At 57.6% G+C, this 20,719-nt stretch overlaps 1 protein-coding gene across 3 annotated transcripts in view; it reads left to right on the forward strand.

The window, feature by feature from the left end:
• Nucleotides 1–3,250: 3,250 nt before the first annotated feature.
• Nucleotides 3,251–20,719, forward strand: part of KCNIP2 (potassium voltage-gated channel interacting protein 2) — a 43,772-nt gene continuing 26,303 nt past the window's right edge. For 2 of the 3 annotated variants that reach the window (XM_068197892.1, XM_068197897.1), the window contains exon 1: nt 3,251–3,426. In XM_068197892.1, the coding sequence (XP_068053993.1) occupies nt 3,354–3,426 (73 nt within the window). In that variant the 5' untranslated portion in view covers nt 3,251–3,353. Of the gene's footprint in view, nt 3,427–5,920; nt 6,183–20,719 lie in introns of those variants that run through there. The other variant, XM_068197896.1, reaches the window with a different exon arrangement.

A 20,719-nucleotide genomic window follows, 5' to 3' on the forward strand; every position in this document is an offset into this window, starting at 1 on the left:
CTGGTGAATTTCCAAAGTTGTTCTCTTCCCTGGTTATGACAAGGCTGCAGTGGCCACATGATGAGCTGGGGACAAACAAGGCTCCTGGACAGCATGACCCTGCTCATACTTTCCAGCCCTTCTCACCCTAAGAGTCATTCCTGGCTGCAGCTTCACTGCCTGGGGAGCAGCAGTAATCCTGTGCAGATGTCCCTTATCAAAGCTTTGCTGTCTCTGACAGGGTGACAGGGTGACGTAGGGAGCGTGCCTTGTGCCAGGGCCAACGTGAATGGGTGATTTCCATCGCGACGAGGGTGTCTGAGTGGTCCCAGGGACACGCTACCTCAGAGAGGCTCACGCCCTGGGGGCACCTCATGGGGCAGCACCTTTTGGACCCCCAGCCTGTCTCGCTCTGTTTCCTACTCATCCCACCCCTCTGCTGGCTGTGCCAAGCCCTGGGGCTGGTTTACCTGGCCCTGTTTTCCTCATGGCTCTCTGCTGCTGTTGCAGAGATGAGTTTTGGGACCTGGGTGCATCCACAAGACCCCTGCCTGCCCCAGCAGGCTCAATCCATCTACCTGCTGCCTGCCCTCCACACGTCGCTGGCTCTGGGCTTTGGAGTATGGGCTTCATGGTTAGCTGTGTCTGTGGAGCCTGTGCCATGCGTTGGCCATCTAGAGCATGGCCCTTCCTCCCAGTTACCCTGTGTAACTGGGATCTGGATTCTCAAGAGCTGACAGAGCTCTTTTTATCCTCTGGACATAGTTAATCCAGTGACATCTTCCGCAGTGCAGACCACCAGCCCTGTCTGCGGCTGGCTCCTGCCCATCCTGAACCTGCTGATTGCTTTTGTGGTGGATGTGGCCAGCAGCAGCCAGACTGCACAAGGCACACTTTGATTAAAGCCTCAGACACTGCCTAGGTGATTTTCCTCAGCCTGGCCTGCTCTTTTTGCATCTGCTGCACGTCCCGGTGAGATTGAGACGTGTTGCAGGGGATGCTCAGCATCCTGGGGTGACTTTGCTGCTGTGCCTGTCCCTGTCCAGATGTACTCACTGAGGCATCTCTGCACCCGGTGCACCCACAGCAGGGCACCTGTCTGGGTCTGGACAAGAGGGCAGAGACCAGACCCATTCCTGCTTCTCCTACCCTGGCAACCTGCAGACTCTCACCTCCCAGTAAGGAAGGGTGCCCAGAGGAACATTTAGGGGAGGATGTTGTATTTTTCCCAAGCAGAGAAAGGCTCAGAGGCTGTGAATCCTGGCAGAATGCCCAGCCCTCATGGCTGCTACGGAAAGGAGCTGTAACCAGCGATCAAGTGAGTTGTACCCCCTTTTTTCTACACTGTGGAGGGATGGGATACGTTAGCCTGGGCCTGGGGCTGTCCCATCCTACCCTGTGTTACCCACCAAACTGCCCAGCTTCCCCCCTCTCCCCGGCCTGGCAAAGCATCTCTTGCTTGCCTGCTGGAACAGGAGCACTTAGCTAGGATAAAAATAGCCATGTTTGCCTCCCAGTGGACCAGGGATGGCAGAAGGTGAAAACTTCCCTGTGCAGCTCTGCTGGGCTTGCCACATGCATAGCAGGATGGACCCCGAGGAAGGTGAAGTTGGTGGGTGAGCTTGGGCATGGATCACACAGTGCTCCCAATCTACTTCCCTGGGACACTGCTAGTCCCCAAGGGCAGCCAAGAAAATGTGGGCAAGCACGTGGTGGAGAGGCTGGAGGAGGGAGGTTGAGGAGATCAGGGAGCAGCAGGATGGACAAGCCCAGAAGTGCAGGGGATCCGTGGGCTGGCCATACTCCAGCTTTGCTTGTCAGGCTAAGCAAAAGGGACACTGCCAGAGCTGTCCCGAGAGTTTCCCTCCAGGCAGTCAGTGCATGCAGGCTCTGGGCATTGGCCGGGCCACAGGGAGGGCTGGGGGAATGTGTTTAGTTCTCCAAGCATTTCTCCACTGCGTTTTCCTTGCTAAATGGCTCTTATTTTTAGATCCAGGCAGTTGCTAAGCATCACTGCCTCGCTAAGGCAGCTTCTTTCATGGCTTGACACCAAAGCACGCTGACAACATGCTGCCTCGTGAGCATGGCCCTCCCTCCTCGCTGATCTGGATTCCCTTCTGCCCTGCAGCTCCTGTGTGCCGGGCTGGCACAGGGATCGGGAGGGATGCTTTGCCTCCTCCCGCAGCCCCTGCTCTCCTCTGTCTCTCTGCATGGGTGAGAGAATGAAGGGAGGAGCACTGGGGAGCACTGATGGGAGCTGGACAGCCGCTGAGATGTGCCCAGGACCCCTGTCATGGTGCAGTCAGTACTCAGGCAGTGGCATGACAAAAGCCACTGGCTTTGTCCGTGGAGGGGACTCTTCAGCACAGTCGGCATCCCCCGGGGGTGGCATCGTGCACAGATGGCAACAAATAACCAGGGGCAGCAGCGGGACATCAAGTTCCCAGTGCCAGATGTACCGGTGGGCTGTGAGCTCCTCTCTTGGCAGCACCGTGCCTCTGGAAGCCTCCCCAAGTATGCTGCTACTTCACCCTTTCCCTGGGGCTGCAGGAGATGGGGTAAAATCCTGCTAAAGAATCCATCCCTGCATGGAAAGCCATGCTCGGGATGGGGACGGCAGTGGGATCCGCTTCTGTGCTTGGCTGCAGGCAGGGGGACCTGGCCGCCCTCCCCACACCTCTCCTGCATCTCTTGACCCCTGCCCATCCCCTCCGACTCGGACCGATTTCTCATCCAGCTTCTCCCCCCAGGCGGAGGTGCAACAGCCCCGCGGGACTGGGCAGGGCTGGGGTTTCCCTTCCTGGGGGTCCCAGGGCTCAGCCCGGCATGGGCACCGACACGCAGGACTCGGGGGACCATCGCTCCCCTGCAGTGTGTGGGGGTCTGCACCCCTCCTGCCCCACGCCGTCTCCATCTGTCCCCTTCTCCGTCCCTGCGCGGTGCCTGGTGCCCGGGGCTCTCCCGAACCGCCGGAGACCGCACCTCGGTGCAGTCCGGACCAGCTCTCTCCCTGCCTCTTCCCGGGAGCGCCCCCGCCTTCCGCCCCCTGCCCGTGCCTCAGTTTCCCCGCGGCGACGGGGCCGGGCTGGCGGTTCCCGGGAAGAGGCGGGGAAGGACGAGAGGGAGGGGGCGGCCGTGCCCAGCCCCGGCGGCGGCGGCGGCGGCGGGGACCGGGGCGGCTGCGCGCTCCTGCTGCCGTGCCGTGCCGTGCCGAGCCGAGCCGAGCTCCCGGCACCGCCGGCCCCTTGGCGCTGCCGCGCTGAGCGGCGCGGGCGGCGGGGCGGGGGGAGGCGGCGGCCGCGGGCAGCCCCTGCCCGCCGGCGCAGCCCGTGCGCCCCGTCGCCGTTCCCCCCGCCGCTCGGCGGGGCGGGAAGATGCGGAGCAAGGGCAGGAAGGAGAGCCTGTCCGACTCCCGCGACCTGGACGGCTCCTACGACCAGCTGACGGGTGAGTGCCGCCGCCGGGGAAGGTGCAGCAGCCACTCGGACCACGGCGCGGGGCGGTCCCGGGCACCCGCTTCCAGCCCCGCTGAGCCCCGCTCCCTGCCCGCTCCGCTTCGCCGCACGCCTCGCTCGGGGAGAGGGGGAGCGGCCGCGACCCCGGCGCTGGAGCAGGGGAACAGTCCCGGCCCCCCGGGGAAGGGTGCTCCGGGGGCTATAGGGCTGGTCCCAGCGTGCAGAGGTTGTCCCGAGGCAAGGAAAAGGCCCCGGGCGGGGGGTGGAACGCTTGGATCGCTTTTGGCCGCCCCCCAGGTTCACAATCCCTCACTGTTCTGCCCAAGCCCCTCGGGACAGCAGGGTCTGGCGCTGGGCTCTCTCTGCCATGCCTTGGGCCCCCGCTGCACCCTGGGGTGGCACAGCAGCATCCCGGCAGCAGGTTCACCAGGGAAGACAGGCTCACTCCACTCAGAAAACCCTAGCAGCACCACGGTGCCTGGTGTCTTCACCCATCACCCGGTGTCCCCTAGAGCACCCCTTGAGATGTCCTGCCCCTGGATGAGATAGCTGTGGGACAGAGAGGATTAAGATGGTCAGTTTGTGACCCTATTGTATTCCCCTTCATCCTCTGCCCCATCAGGGAATTGCCGAGCATCCCACATCCCACAACATCTGTCCATCCGTCACACCTCATCTTCCACTGTCCGATAGGGAAGCAGCTGGGCTGGAGCTGGCAATACCCCTCCTTCCCCACGTGCTCTCCACAGATCAGGCCAAATCCTATCCTCTTTCAGGGCCTCTGTTGCAGCTGTGAAATGGGGCAGCAGTTCCCACCTGCCTTCTAGGACCCCGATGGAGCTGAACCTTTCCTTAGCCACTGGGGTTCAGTGTCCTGGTGCCGTAGGCTGTGTGGGCACAGGCGGCTTCCCTGAGTTCTGGTGATGCTTTTCCTGCCGAAGTCTGGGGTGGATTTCAGGATTTGCTCTAGAACTTCAAAGAGGTGGTGGCAGCAGAGCAGGACCTCTGCTCTTCTTTCCTGAACAGCCCCACACATAGGAAACGCTGCTTACTGTCTGCCCAAACGTGCTGCAGAGAAGATATTTTTGAGCTGTGTAGGAACTTGGAACCCACACACAACTTTTGGTTTCTCCAGTAACTTTAAAATGTCCATATGGATTTAAATCAAATCAAAGTTAAAAATAAATTCCAGTCTCTCTAAGACTGAGACCTTTTATGCCTGGGCTTACCTCTGAGCCAGCTGTGCAGCAGGAACATGGATGGAGTGGAGCTGTACCACCATGCAAGTCCCTGCCCGCAGGGATGGGGCTTTAGGGAAGTCTTTGGGGAATAAGGGTGGAAATATCTGCCCCATTTCCCAGAGTGGGAAACTGGCCCTGTAGGGCATGTCACTCATTTCCCATCTCTGTCAAGTCAGTGACCTGCCAGGGCAGAGCCTGCAGTAGCACCATAGAGCAGAGGGAGCTGGTCCAGTGGCACTGATTTCCCCTGCGCTGGCTGAATGCACCGAAGCGGACCCCCCCTGTGGAGGGAAAGCTGTCTTTCTCCCAGAAAGTGTGGAAGTGATGCAGGCAGGAGAGGGGATGCAACCTTAACTCTAGGGAGGGTTTACTAGCTTGACCCCATGCCTTCTAACCTGGTCTTGGCTCTCCTGATATCCTGGAGATGTGGTGAGGAGCTGGGATCTCCACAGGGCTGTAGCAATGCCCTGGCATGAAGCTGGCAGTGCCTGTGTGGTCTCTATCTGCAGATGGGAGGGTTGCCCCGGCACCTGCTGTTTGGTAGCTCAGCTCTGCTTGGAGTCAAGCACGAGCAGTTTTGGGTATTCCTGCAGCTTTGGAGACCCCCATCCATCAGGATGTGTCAGAGTTTAGAGGGCATCTGACATGCAAGAGCTGTTAACCAAGAGATGATTTGGTGTCAGGCGAGGCAACAGCCCCACAGCAGCTCCAGTGTGTACAGGAACAGCAGTCAGTCCTGCTGCCTCCCATCACTGCCCAAAATCATGGGTGAGAGGAATGTGATTCCCACCTATGCATGCCCAGAGAAGGGTTAGCAACACCCACTTCCAGAGGGAGAGGGGCTAAACAAGAGCGCAGGACCCCCATCCATGCTCAGGGTAGAAGCACTCCACAATGTCCACTCATTATTAAATTTAAAAAGCTGTTGAAAATGAAGGTGCAGTGACAGTCCCCACTCCTTGTGGTGTCTCCAGAGATGCCCAGCTGCCCTGGCTATGTGGGCACGTGGATGTGTGTGTGAGAGGCCAGAGTGAATGAGAACTGCCTGCATGTGAGCAGTGGGGAGAGCAGCAGCGCTCCCTGTGCCGGGGAAACAGATTCTGTGCTGGGGCGAGCCAGGATGGACCCTGTCTGTGCTGACCCTGCTGTGGTGGCATGGGGCAAGGGCAGGAAGCAGCCATGACTGCCTGGCTGCTGAGCCTGAGACTGGGCACCCACCTGGGTGCTAAGGAGAGAAATGTTTATGTTACACCACCGGGAAATTAAACTGGTCCATTTCTGGGATATTTAGATGACGCTAGCGAGAAATAAAAGCCATCCATAAATTTCATTATTCCTCCTGCCTCTAATGGCATGAGCAATTAGTGTGCAAGCAGCGCCCAGAGCCAGTGTCTCAGGACTGCTCTGGCCATGGCTCTCCATGCAGAAGAAATGGGAATCCAGAACCACTTTGTCCCAAGAAGTGCAGGTGCCACATCCCTGACCCTAAATGCTGGCAGTGTGAGAGGTGAGTGAGCTTGGAGGAGGGTTTCCCTCCCGCCTGATGCTCCACAGGGGTGTGTGGGCATCACGGGTGCCCTAGCTCCAGATCTGGAGCAAGGGTGGGTGGCCTGGAACTTGTCTTACCCCATTGGACAAACCTCTCTCAGCCATGCTATGTCCCATGAGCAGCACAGCATGTGCCAGCACAGGGTCTATGTCTAGGCTGTCTGGGGTGGGGCAAAGCCCCTAACTGCATTTTGGAAAAATGAGGGATTTATCTCCAGAGCTGTTGGGTCCCCAAGAAAGGGTTAGGAGGCTCACTTTTCACCCCTGTTTTTTTCCTCCAATTGTCGTGATCTGGGACTCGAGCAACCGCTTTGCTCCACCCCAAAGGCAGCCGCAGCGTTTGCAGGGTTGAGCAATTGCTGTAGAGATCATCTGCAGAGCTTTGGGATCCTTCTGTCTTCAGAGGCACAGCTGATGGATGGGGACTCCCCAACTCCTAGCACTTCTAGCAGCCCACCCTGTGAGATGAATGCCTTAGGCAGCAGCGTAGCAGCAGCACAGCATCTGGCTGAGCTCTCCTCCCTACCTCGAGGGAGGGTGTTTCAGAGGTATTTCTTCCCATGGCAGTAAGAAAGGAGATGTGGGGCCAAGCTGTCCCCTACAGACACATCAGAGGGAGAACAGGCCAGTCGGGTCAGTGGGAGGACAGTGGGAACAGGGTTCCAGTCCCTGCCATGGGATAAAGCTGAGGAGCTGTGTCCTGGCACTGCCACAGGAGGGTCCCAGGTGATGGGCAGATCTAGGGCTATGCCAGGGGCTTCTTCTGCTGCTGGCAAATCCGGCAGCTTCATCTTGTCTTCTCAGAGCCCGTGATCAGCCAGGTGGGGGGAACATCTCCACCAGCTTGCCGTGGCATAAGACTTCCATCTGCATGGGGGATAATTTATTTCCCAGAGTGTGGAGGAGGTGTCAGTGGTAGCCTGTCCCAAATAATAGCGTGTGTAGGGGGAAGCACTTGGATCTGCAGCTGGAAGATGGAGTGGCAGGATCATTAGGTGGGAGCATGAACAGGCAGGGGCTGGCCAGGAGCCCAGCTGCAAGTGTGAATGGCAGGTTGTGTGCTGTGCCTGTGTGCTGGATGGATCCCAAGGAGGGGGACTGGGGTGGACACGGTGCCCAAGACTAGCTCGCCCATATCCAGAATAAAGGTCCTTCTTTTGCCCAGTTGCTTTCTCGAGAACAGCCCTGCACAGCCCTGTCCTCATGGGTCTGGCAGGGCCAGCTACCTGCATCCCTCTGGTCACTGTCAAGCATGGGCTGTCCTCTCCTCCTATCAGCAGTCCCCAGGAGGGGTGACACCCACCATTGTCCTTCCCCTGGATGTCTGACCCATGGGAACTGTGTGTTGCCCATCCGCCTGCTCCCCCGCTAACCTGCCTCCCCTCCTGCTGCTGCCCCATGCAACTTCCCTCTGCTTGCCACTTCTGCTCCTGCAGCCTGGCAGTGAGGCTGGGCTGGAAGCCATGCTGACCCTCGAGCCAGGTGCCCGAGCTCCCAGGAGGTCCTCTGTCAGGGTGGGGTATGTAGGGAAGAGTCTCACCCTCGTGTGCCAGGGTTAGGGGCTCCCATGGGTCATATCTGTGCCAAAGCGCCTTGCCCTCAATGGCTGCTGCACTTTCCCGGGGTGATGGGACTGTTGCCTGACTCTGCCTCATCTCTGTCTGCTGTCTCCCTCCTTCTGGCATCTGTACCCTCTTCCTCTTCCCTCTTTGCTGTCCTGGCTTGTCTGCAGTCCTCTGATGCTGATGACTTCTCCCTCATGGGGTGTTGTGGCATTGCTGAGATCCTGAGGGTCCCTGATGGAAGGGATGCTGCTCCTAGCCAAACATAGGGCAAGGAGCATGTGAGTGATGCCACTGCTCACGGGCAGGTTGGATTTCACAGGTGGAAAGGCTGGAGCTGAGGTTTTGGCAGCCGCTGCTGCATCCCTGCAAGCAAAGGCAGGTTGGAGTCCACGGGGAATTGGTGGCACAGGATTAATTGACAGGAAGTTTGTGGATTTGGTTGGGCCGGTTAAACAGCTGATCTCTACAGATGCTGATGCATAATTCATGGATTGTCTCAAGTTCGGCCAAGGGATACAGCTCCTGCTGCACAGGCCTGGCCATGCACAGGCTCTTTCAGCAGGTCATAGAGTTTTTCCTCACTGTTGGCCATGTTACAACTGGAAAATGTCTCGACTCTGGTGCTGTTCTCATACTGTGTGTTGTGCTGGAACCAGTGCCCTCAGAGCTTTGGGAGCCAGGACATGAAGAGTTTGGTCCCTGGACCAAACTCTGGTTTCTTCCAGCTGTATTGGTCCATATGTCCCAGCTGGGCCTGAGCTTCATGCATTAACAGCCTGGATGTCAGTGGGTCGCACCAGCCCTGAAGGACAGGAGAGACCCTGTTCATGGAGCTGCCTCTGCCTCGGTCCTCATTAGTGATGTTTTCATTAGGGGAAGTGGTTTGGTTTTGTTTAAGCCAAATTGCTGTGCTTGGGAGATGATAAATCCATCTGCTGGCAAATCGCTCTCCTGCCACCGGATCCCAGCCCTGCTCTCTAATCACGCCGCAGATAAATGAGCCTTTAGTGAAACGAATGTCCCTGTCATCCCTCGCCGGAGGGGCTGAGCTGGGTGGTCTGATGCCATGGTGAGGGGCTCTGGCTTGAGGTGGGGAATCACAACACTTCATTACCACTGTAGAATTCTGAGGGTGGTTATTGCTGAGAAGTGAACTGCTGGGGTTGTTGCAAGTGGCTTCCGTGGGAGCAAAGGGGCAGAGGAGCCCCTTTCCACAGGGCAGGGTCTGCAGATGAGTGCAGGGGTCATGTTCAATCCACTGTCCATGCCAGAGTGCTCTGCTGGCAGCTGGGGCTGGGTGCATGCCATGCCATGGGGGTGAGTGGCAGGATACGGGGGACGAGTGACCCTGGTCCCAGTGATACTCTCCCTTGAGGGCTTTGCAAATGTTCTGTGGCAGCTGGGCTGTGCTGGGTGGGAGGCTCTTGCTGGGGTCCTCCTGTCCCTGAGCTGCTGTGGCTCTGGCTGCTTCAGGCTTTTAAGTAAATTTGTCTTCCTCTTCAAATGAAAAGGGGTGGTGCAGCCCCTGGGGAGCAGTGAGAGTAATTAGCTTGTTTGGAGACAGAGCCCTGCAGGAGGGAGCTGGGGGCAGGATACTGCTGCCTTCAACAGGAGTTGACAGAGATGGGGGATGTGGAGGGCTGCCACCTTTGCTGCCTCTAAACCTGGGCTTCCTTGAACGTTTCCTCTGTGGTCCAGACAGGGCAAGTCACCTATGGGCACTGCTGGCCAGGGAAAGCACTCACTGCCATTGACGTGCATTTCTGTGTCCATGCCTTGCGTGCCTCTCCAGCCCCAAAGGCTCAGCTCCGTCTGGTTCCGGATGACTCCAGCCCCATTTTGGCAGGAAGCACTCTGCTTTTGAACCTGTTGGGTTGGAGATCCCTTCTGTTTAGGGAGCTGGCACGTCTCCCAACCCCAGGTTGGTGTTGTCATTGCTGCTGGGGACTCTGGGCAAGAAGGTCAATGTCCCATCTGTGGTGCTCCTGGGGACATGGGGGGCCTTGAGACCCTGAGGTCTGCAGGACATACAAGCAGGAGCCCCACTCTGAGCGTGTGTGATCATCTGATTCCCATGCCAGTTTCATCCACAGTGAGTGTTTTAGTGGTTGTGCCCTGTGCAAGCGGGGGCACTGCACACCCCTGTGTGCAGACAAACCTGCTCCGCTTAGAGAGCCCTGGGCTATACCTGGAATGGGCAGATGGCTTTGTCCTGATGGGAGGGAGGTGTGGGGTCTGACTGCTCACAGAGAGGTCGGTCAGGGACCATGCTGCAGCAGCAGCAGTGCCTGTAGGTAGGCAGGGAATACTCAGATCCCCAAGGGGCTGGCAGTGGAGATGGACAGCTTCACCTGTGGTCCCTCTCTAGGGGGCAGGTCAGGGACAATGATGGAGTGACTAACTCAGCAGGTGGGGTGGTGGCACAAATCTACTGCCTTAGCTCTGCCCTGCAGAGGCTTGAAAACTGGATGGGATTGGACACCCTGGTCTGTCCTGTGGTCCCCGTGAGACACATCCCATGGCAGTGACATTCCTGCCGGGAAGGGGCTCGACAGTCTGAAGCAGAGGCAGGTTTCTTGGCAAGATGCTACCATGAGAGACTGGCATGACCTGGCACTGAGCCTGTGGGGCAGAAAGTGGGACCCTGCTCCTGGCTTCAGGCACTGACCCCAGCAGCAGAGCAGAGATGCACCAAATTCCTTACCTGTCCTCTTCCCATTACCAACCACTCATCTGGACACCAAAAAGTGCTTTTTAGGGATGGAGTCACAGGGAAGAGGGGTTTTCTTGACCCAGATGGGTGAAGGTGTAGCCCTGTGGGATGCAGGGAGGCACCAGAAAACTCACACCCATCAGGAGCCCGGTCAGGAGCCAGGGAAAAGCTATCTGTCTGCTTTCACCAGTTACTACTGCAGCCCATGCAGCTGTGGTGGGGTGAGATGGGAGCTGGCCTGCTCGCTAATGAGATTAGACAGGCGAGCCACTGCTCCTGGCCCCTTTGGTTAATCGCTTCTTCCTAGATTGAATTTTAAAAAATTGCATTGCTTACAGAAAGCCCCTGAATGGGTTTAAAGGCAATAATCCACCTGGCCCTCTGTCACTGCAAGGGCTCCCCTGGGGCTGCTGGGCAGTGAAGTCCCCGGTGTGTCTCCACGTGTCTCTGGTGTCCCTGGGAGGTGGCTGGCAGCACTGGCCGTTGACAGCTTCTGATTTATTCCAGGAGGGAATATGCATTAATTGTTAATGGTGTGATTTAGTGAAGTCTCCAGAGGTGAGGGAGAAGGGAGTGGGTCAGATGCCAGGCTCAGTACCGCAGCCCATGTGACAGGTCCCTTTTGCCATCCCCCCACCCCCTGCTGCCTCAAGGGCCGTGGTAGGCAGCTGCCTATCCTACTAGACTCCTAGGGGCTTGCTGGATTTGGGTGGTTCAGTGGTGGCACCCAAATGTGGTACAGCACCCCCAGCCCTGGTTGCACTTGGTTGAGGTCTCGTCTGACCCTGGAGCAGGGAGGGACAGCTGCTGGTGCCAGGTTCTGGGGTCACAGCACAGGTGGAAAAGGGGTGTGGGGTTTGGGCAGCACCGTAACAGATGTTATAATATGCTGTGGTTATGACTGATCCCAGTATCTCTTGAAGACATCTCAGACCTCTCCTGAGTGGTGGGACGTGCCCCTAAGTACTTATTTCTTTCCCCTTCACTCTGCCTCTAGCAGTTGATCTTCTGAGACATCCCCAGCCTTCTGCTGATCATGCTGACCCAAACAAATTTCCCCTGGAGCCCGCCCTCCCTGCTTGCTTCCCCTCCATCGTGCAAAGTGAGTCACTCCCAGGCACCAGGAATCATTCATGTCATTTCCCCCTTTGCCGCAAAGTCATTAATGCGAGTGGAATAATTTGTTGCATAACGGAGAGGATCAGCGGGAGCGCTGCTCTGGCAAGCGATTCCCGGCCCTGGCCACCAGTGCCCTGGGAGAGGGCAGCTTGAGGGGATCCCACTGGTCCCACAGCTGCACCGTGCTGGCAGCAATGGGGTCGGATCCCTGAGGCATTTTTCCAAAAGCCATCAAGTCTTGCCTGAATCACAGCCTGGGGGGATGCACCTGTTTGTCATGGCCTTGGTGTCTGCTCACGATCACACAGATCCTCCAAAAGGGATGTGTTCCAACTCCCCCACAGTGACACAGGCAAGAAGTGTCCCCCGCATTGATCAGGGTGTGTTGTGGCGCCCTTTGTTCTGGCCACATCCCTGACTCCTACCCACTCCAGCTCCTCTGAGCTCCCCACGCTGTGGGTGTCACAAGTGCTTCCTACCAGCATCCAAATCCCTCCTCCCTTCTTGTTCCAGAACTGGGGACCCCAGAATGTCCCAGCAAGGGTGCAGGCAGCTCTGGAGCTGCTCCCAGTGAGTTCCCAGCTGGCCGTTTTTGGTGTAAAGTCAAGCACAGCTGGCGTCTCTCCTGGGGACCTTGCAGCCTCCCAAGTAGAGGGCTGCCCAGAGGGGGCACTTGCCACCCCACCAGCAAAGGGGTGTGGGGGCTGAGAGCCTGTGCTCGAGTGATGCTCGCTGTGATTGTGGTAGATCCGGTGTCCCCCCTGCATATCGAGTGGGAGAAGGGCAAAGAACGGTACTTTAGGTGATAAGAGGCATTGTGGAGACTGCTCCCCCTCCCTGGGGTTAATTTCCTTCTATCCCACTCTTGGCCAGGCATTAATTTAAAGATGCTGTAATGGAGAGGGAAAGCGTAAGAGGATTGGGCTGAGGACAGGAGGATTTAACACAGAGAAGGGATGTGGCTGGGGCTGGGGGCTACACAGGGTCTGATGGTGCAGGATGGGCAGGAAATACCGTGCACTCCTCAAGACTGAGCCACCCTGATGTGTCCCAGCTGCCACTGTGATGGCACCCATGGTACCCTCCAACAGCAAACATGGAGTGAAGCTTTTCCCCTCCTCAGGGAGAGCTGCTGGTGGCTGGGTGGGGACAGGGCTGTGAGCTGCTTGTTTGAAGTGTGGCCATGCTGAGTGTTCCACCTGTCTGTGCTTTGTGTGAGACACCAGGCACAAGCTCAAACTCCAAGCTCTGGAGTTTGAGAGCATAATGCCTGGATAGGGGGAGTAAGCGGGAAGGGGCAGGCCGAGCCCCTTTGGGGTGCCATATCCCAGCTGGGACTTAGTGCCCTTGGCTCACCTGGGCAGCAAGCCCCTCGGTGGAGGGGGCTGCCCTGAAGCAGAAAGGGGAAGAAGGAAGTGATGTTTAATATTTCCAAGTGACTCACTGAAAACCTGCTGTTCTTTGGGACTGGGCATCCCCAGCGGCCCCCAGGAGGGGCTGGGATCAGGGCCACCCCAGTGCAGTGTAAGCTGGAGGGAGAGGCTCTTTTGGGACCACACTCAGGGAGGCAAAGGAGCCTTTTCTCCTCCTCCAACCCTCACAGACTCAAGAGTCCCACCTCTGCCCTGGACCACAGTGCCGGGACAGGGACGTGGGTCCCAAGGGATGGTGGTGTCCCCCCAGCCCTGCACCATCCTTTGCCTCCCTCAGCACTGTTTGTTTTCTCAGCCTGCCCTGCTGTAATTACAACCCACTGTCACTCTCTGGATAATACAACTTCTCTTTTATCATTGCTTGATTAAATAACTGTGGGGAGGTGAGGGGCTGGTAACCCCTTGTTTGCTAGGATCAACAATCCAGTGGCACTGAGTTGGTCTCCTGGAGCTGGCAGAGGAGCTGGATGGGGATGGCTGTGCCCTGGCCTGGGCAACCTGGCTGAACATGGGGTACATGCATGCCCTTGGGAGGGATGAGGTGCTGGCTTTGTTGTTCATGGGCACAGGATCTCTGGCACAGATGTTTCCAGGCCAGCCCTGAGGAAGTGCCCTGGATGTGACCACTGACACCCCACCTATAATTCTCCCCTCAGTCTGGAGCCTTGGCTGCTACCAGGCTGGGAAGAGTGTGTGAGCAAGGTGCCTGCTGCCAGGCCAGCCACCTCTGCCTGCAATTAGTTGGTGCTAATGAGTGTCCCTGGCAGCTGCTGCCAGGTCAGTGATCTCTGGCAGAGTTTGTGCCAGGCTATCCCCCTGTGAGACCAGACACATGGGTCCCACTCCCTGCTCAGCAGAGCATCCTCAGTTGTGCTGTTGGTCCTCAATGCAGACATGGCTCCCTCTGCTCAGTCTCCATCCCTTCCTCATACCTCTGCTGTCTCTCTGCCTTTGCACTTTCCCCTGGGGCCTGGTCCCAGTTTGGGCACTGTCAGTGGTGCACCTCCAGCTACTGCCCCTGTGTCTTTCTGCTCTGGGTGCTCTTTTCTCCCCATCACAGCCACTCCACAAGTTGTTGTAGCAGTGGAAATGGAGTCTGTTATGACATCCTCAGGACCAGGATATGGCCCTGTTTAAATACACATGTGCTGGGGTGGTAGGAGTACTCTCCTGGGCACTGCTCATTGGGCTGTGATGGATTGGGGAGGAGATGTACAACATGTCTGACTGGCATAGACTGGGAAATGCCCCCCGCTGTGAGCAGCCCTGGCTCCTGGGGCCCTGGCTGGGAAATGATCAGTCTGGAGATGGAGCAGTTTTAGAGGCACTGTAGGTCTTTGTGGCAGGATGTTGTGGGGACGAGTTCCGTGATGATGTGGGGGTTGTGTACAGATGTGGAAGCATGGGATGACCTGCAGGCTCAGGGTAGCTCTCCTCCTGGTGTGCTGCCCATCCTCACAGCCTGTCCTCCTGCCTGCCCCGGATTTGCAGCTCCAGACTCGATTTGCACAGATCAAAGCCCGGGGCCATCTCTCATCTTGGCTTACCTGGGTCCCGCCTGCCCCCAGCCCGGAATGCGGGGGAGGTTTGGAGGTAATCCTTGCACACGGGATGCTGCTGGCTAATTATAGCAGAACATCTCACTTTGTGGGAACCACGGCAAATTGTCCCTTGAGCCCTGGCAGCAATGGTACAAATCTTCCACTAATTAGACTTGAAAGTCCTCCCGTGAGCTCAGACACAGGACGGATATTTGATTATTAACATATTTATTTCTAAATCTCTCAGCAGGTCTTGCACTGGAAGGTTGTACTCCCCCTCCATAATTGCCAGGCACATTTATTCCTATCAAGAGTGCCTGGGGGCTCCAGGGAGTGGCGGGGGGGCTGTTCAGGTCTGTGTGCTAATTTTTGAGATTGTCTCATTAGGGTGTGTAGAAGAAAATCTGCTGATGCTGAGAAGGTCTTAGGCAGGAGCAAGGCCCCCGGGCTCTTTCCCTGTGCCTCTCACCAGCCCCTCTCCCAGATGGGATGCTCCTGATGTTCCTGCCCTAGTGGGAACCCAGGGATATCTTCCCATGTGCTCCCAAGTGGGTGGAGGCACTGGGCAGGCAGAGGAGGGATGAGGATAACCCAGTGGTGCAGATCTGGTGCTGGGCACCACAGCCCAACACAAAGCTGCCGGCCATGGCACCTCTAAGGAGAGCATCCCTCCCTCCAGTGGAGGCAGACAAACTGCAATGGAAACAGTGTCTCTGAAACAACTGAAAATAGCTTTCCTGTCCCCAAAATGTCAGTTTCAAAAGGCAGTCTCTAGGACCCCCCTGGGTTGGCAGTCGGCTGAGCAGGTGCCCTGGAGATGCAGAATGGGCGGCCCTGCTGCCCCATGGGGCAGAGAGCAGCACGGTGGAAGGCTGAGACATCACTCAGGCTACAAGTGGAGAGAGGGTCAGTGTGGCATGGGGGGCCATTAGCCCAGCCATGGGGATGCACTGCGCCTTGTCTTGAGGCTGGAGAAGGGCGCAGGTGGGCTGTGGGCTGTTGGAAGGGCAGCACTGACCTTGTGTGTCTGCATTGCCCTGAGCCCCCGAGGTCCACCCAGCCACCTACCCAGGGGCTTCAGGCCAGTGCCGGGGTGTTGTTGGCATAGGGACCCATGGGCTTGGTGAGGAGCCATGGCTCAGGACCTCAGCCCCATCTCCAGCACCTCTTTGCTCTCCCTCCCTGCCTTGGTGCTGTGTCTCCCTGAGCCGAGGGCACGTGCCTCGTTACAGCTCTGGAGTTATTAATAGCAGCAAACCCTCTCGATGCCTTCAAGCCAAGTCCATTTTGGGGGAGATTCCTGCCATTTGAAGCATGTTTCCCCTCTGGGCGTCTTATCTCCCTCTCCCAGCTGTGCAGCCAGCGTGTGCAGGAGCCCCTGGATAAGCGGTGGTGCTAATAGCCCGTGTCACTCAGCGCGGCAGCATCCGCCTGGGTGACAGAGGGTGTCCCGCTCCCCGGCCCACAGGCAGCCCTAAGCTCCCTGAACACGTGGGAGCCGAGGTCGTGTCCCAGCCTGTTCCCACTGTGCTTCCTCCTGTCACCCTGCCGAGACAGATCTGTTGGTGGCCAAGCGAGCGCTGATTGCAAGGAAATGAGCATAGTGCCACCTCCAATTTACTGGAGCCCAGCCTAGGTGTGATTGCATAGAGCTCATTAATTTGCCACCATCACTGTGGCTTGGTGTGGGGTGGTGAGGGTGGCAAGGCTGGAGAGATGTTGAGGACCATGTCCTCTCCTGGAGCAGACTTGGGAGCAGGGCTGGCATCACTTGTGAGCAGGCTGAGATTTTTTTCCCAGCTTCTCAATTCAGGAGACCCTGGTGATGATTGGAATGGGTGCTGGAACAGGGCTGGGGATGGAAATCCCTGCTGATTTTCATGGGGTGCCATGGGCATGGAGCAAGGTGGGCATCTGGGGGGCAGAAAGGTGCTGGTTTGGGATAAGGAGATGCTGTGTCTGTGTTGTGCCCCAGTGTGAGCTGTGCACCTCCGTACAGCAAAGTGCACACTTGTGAAGGCCGCGCTCTTTGGAGCTCCTGGGTGCTGTGCTGCCTCACTGCCTGATATACCCTGGATGCCCCCAACACTGCTGTGCTTTTCAGACACAACAAGCTCTGAAATGCCCCCAGATGGGCCAGGCAGGTTATGGTTCTACTTGCTTACAGCTGCTGTCTCGATGTGTCAGCTCTATAACCAGGGCTGGGTTCAGCTCCTGGCTCTTCTCCCTTCCCTGTGCTTCTGTTTCCCTGCAGCTGTTGGTGCAGTTCTCTGCCCTCCTATTGCAGGACATGGAGATGCTCGGGGTGCACCCCAGGAGCCGGGGCGGGGTTTGATGAAGACGTTCCCCCAACTTTGTCCTCTCCTACCGCCGCTTCTATCCTGTTCATGGGGCCAATGAATTATTCATACCCTGGCAGGCGGGGGTGTGTCTGTGGCCGCCTGTGTGATGCCATGGGGGCCGACATGCCGCCGAGCACAGAGAGCTTTTCTGTGTAAATACCTAAAATATTTAGCAGAACTGACAAAAAAGATTCAGCTTGGGAGCATTCAGTGTCTCAGTGTGATCTGGATGTCTGAGGGCCATCACAAGGGTTCTGGGGGTGATGGACACACCAGGGTGGACCCCGTGGAGCTCTGACTTTCATCTTGGCCTGACACGCGCCACCCAAGTGGGTGGTGGAGTTTGTGTCTGTTGGTCCAACCACCCATCTGTTGGGTCTTTTTCTCTCTGCCATCAGAGAGTGGGGGTGCCTCATCCTTTCCCTGCATTGCAGGGATGCTTTGGCATGTGCTCATCCTTAGCGTGGTGCCACAGAGCCAGGCTGCTGCCCCATCACCTGCTGCCTGCCAGCTGCTGGCAGGTGGGTGCTGCAGGACCAGGGCACAGCGTTGGGCTGGGTTCTTTCCCTGGCAGCCCCTTCCTGAGCAGACAGATCACGTCACATGCATTTTTTAGCAAGATCCACCAGCTGAGAGCGAGCTGAGCTGTCATTGCACGTTTGTGATCAAAGCCAGACGTGCCCTGGCAGCCCTGGGGAGAGTGGCCCTGCGTGCCATTCCTCTCTGTTACAATTTACTGGGCACAGCAGGTTGGGGATCCAGCAGTGTCACAGGCTGCAGGTATGTGCCCCTGCGTTCCTGAATGTACCAGGATGACCAGTGCCTGCTGAGATTCAATGATTCCTGACCCGAACTGCTAAGGTGGGCGCACTTATGATGCAGAGCTGTTGATGGTGTTATGCTTCATGCACTGTCCTACATCCCAAAAATTGCACCTTCTTCTGGGAGTCAGAATGAGGAGGGTTTTCTGGCACCAAAGACTGGGTTAGAAGAGGGTTTGTGCTTGTCCTGGGATGTGTTTTAGGCCAGGTTCATAAGGGAGCAAGCAGATGTAAGGGGTGCAGGGAGCTGTGGCCAGCTTTGGATGGGAAAGCACATGGAGCCAGCTGGCTGTGACAATGTAGGGCTGCCCTGCGAGAAAGCCTGGGCTGCTGGCAGCTTTTCCTCGGCCTTTGCAAGCTCGTCCTTTCATGGATGCTCTCTGAGCCTTGGCAAGGTAGGAGCTGTGTGCTGGCCCACGATCTGTTCTTCCCAGGGCCAAGCCGCGGGGTGTGCGGCCAAAGGCAGGAGGGGCTCACGGTTAGAGCACACAGCTCCTCCCAGGCCGTGTGCCCTGCTCCGAGCCTTCCTCCACCTCCTTGCTGGATTTGCTGCTGCCCCCTCGCCTCCCCGGCGGTGGGGTGGCGCTGCCTGCGGTGGGTGCCTGCGGTGTGCCCGTGCAGCACGGCTGTGTTCTGTGTTTCCCTCTGCAAGCGCAGCAGAGCCCTCGGGCTGCACTTCGCTGTGACAGCACATCCCATGTCAGACCCGCTGCAAATCCTGACTGCTAATAGCTATGCAAATTACCTCATTAGCTGCTTTATTTATTTTCTCTGGCATCACGTTTTCAGCACTTCCCCCAGACCCGGAGGCTGCGGTTTCCCCGGGCTGGGAGGAGGCAGGAGCAGAGCAGCAGCACGCAGGGCTGGCTGGGCTGAGCCTTCCTCTGCTGGTGGCAGAGGTGTTGGGATCCCACGGAGCCACCCACCCCGATGTGGTGCATCTGGAACCAGAAACTCATGGCTCCTGAAGTAATCCTGCTGCTGGGATGTCCACCTCCTTCTCCCTCATCGTGTCTTGGCTCTGGTCTCCCTCCAGCCAGGACCTGCTCTGTCCTTGCCAAGCAACTGTGGGTGTGGCATTGCTGGGATGTGTATGCCCTCCATCTGGAAAAAAAAAAAAAATAGGTGAGTTTGAATTATTTAGAGAGAGAACAGAGCATTTGCTCAGCTGCTGTGGACCTGAGTGGTGGGCTGAGGCTTGGCACAGGGTCGAAGGATGTCCTGCATCCTTCTCACTCTGATTATCCTTCCTTGGTAATGGAAATTTTCCTCCTTCCTGCCCTGATTGCCCTTCCTCATTACTGGAAATATGCCTCCCATCCTGACAGCCCTTCTTCCCTGAGAGAAATGTTGGCATCTGCTTTCTGCCAGCCACAGGGTGACTCCAGAGAGCTCACAGATGCCCTGGCCAAGGTGGCCCTGGGCTGGGGCCCTTCTCTGGTGTTGTCCCCGAAGGGTGTAGCCCAAGTTGAAATACTTTGAAGCCCAGGCACCATCCAGGGTATCTCTGTGACATGCTGGATGGTAGGCACATCCCTACCCATGCTGGTTGTGCCTGCAAGCACTGCTCTTTCCTGGCTGCATTTTCTAGGGGTGTTTATGTGCCTATGACATCCATTACAGTGAATCAGGCTTTGCATGGACACCAGGGGACCCAATACTGGTGTGATGACTGGTATAAAGACCTTGATTCAGCCACTCCATGGGCTTGTTAGCGCCATGCTGAGCTGCCTGCAAGCATTATGTCTTCTACCCCATCCCCTTCTGTTTATCTTTTATTTCCTCCCTTCTCTTGGCGGCTGTGCTAATGAATATTTCATGGCCAGGAACCAGCGTGAATTCCCCCGGCAGCTCCCAGCACTGCCTCGCCAGGTACCAGCCCAATAGTCGGTGGCTTAGGAAGGATGCATCCAGGAAGCCATCTCGGGAGGAGGGGGCCCGGGTAGGAAAGGAAGCAATGGCTCTGGTGTGGGCAGATGTGTCGTGTCCCCTTCCTCGGTGGTGTTGTCACTGTCTCTTCAGCCTCCAAGGGACTGCCAGCGGACTGCGCTGGCCGCATGTCCGTGGTGGCCGCATGGCCTTTACGGTTTCCGTGCATCCTCTCACACGCGTGCAAGGCCACGCTCCGACACAACAACACGTGTCCTCTCCTGTCCCCCGTGTGCCATCAGCTGCCACAGCCGTCTGAACGAGCCGTGTCCCCGGCTCACCTCCCGCCGCTCCGCCGCTCTGCTCTGCTGTACCGGGGCTCCTCTCAGCGTCAGGCAGCGGCACCGCGGCCGCACGGGGCGAGGGGCACGGAGCGAGGGGCACGGAGCGTGGGCAGTCCGTGTCCCCACCCGTGACATCACAGGTGCACCGCATGGCCTGCACTGCTTGTCCCGGCTCCTGTGTTTCCAAGCTGGAGGTGTCCCAGCACAGCCAGCGGGCAGGCATGGGACCGGGGCAGGGAAGTGCAGGACAGTGCTGCTCTTCAGTGCCCCTGAATGTGCCCTATATCCCCCAAGCTAGGCTGGGCCCCAGTGCAGGCTCAGCATTACGAGGTGTGGGCAGTATCTCTCTTTGCCAGGGTCAAAGCACATGTGGGGAGCATGTGCTGGAGCTGGAGCCAGAGCCTGGAGCCACAGTCTTCCTCTTTCCCATTGCTGCAGCTCCAGCAGCGGCATGTCCCCTTTGGGGGCCCAGCAGATGCTCTGGGGACATAGGCTGACTCTAAGTATCTTTTTGGGAGATGATGTCCTTTGTCCCACAGTGAGGCACTGTGGGGAATGGAGCTCACCTGGGGCTGCAGCTGGGGCAGGAGCTGGGGAACCACTGGCCTTCTTAAGCAGGGAGCAGGTCTGGGAGAACCACAGGCTGGGTTGTGGGGCAGGAGGCTGGAGGATGCACCCTGCAGTGGCACCCGTGGGTGCATGTGACCCAGGTGGGGTCTTTAGCAAGAAAAGTTGTGTAAGGGTGGGCT

The sequence above is a fragment of the Anomalospiza imberbis genome, chromosome 8 (assembly GCF_031753505.1).
Source record: "Anomalospiza imberbis isolate Cuckoo-Finch-1a 21T00152 chromosome 8, ASM3175350v1, whole genome shotgun sequence".
Lineage (NCBI taxonomy): Eukaryota > Metazoa > Chordata > Aves > Passeriformes > Viduidae > Anomalospiza > Anomalospiza imberbis.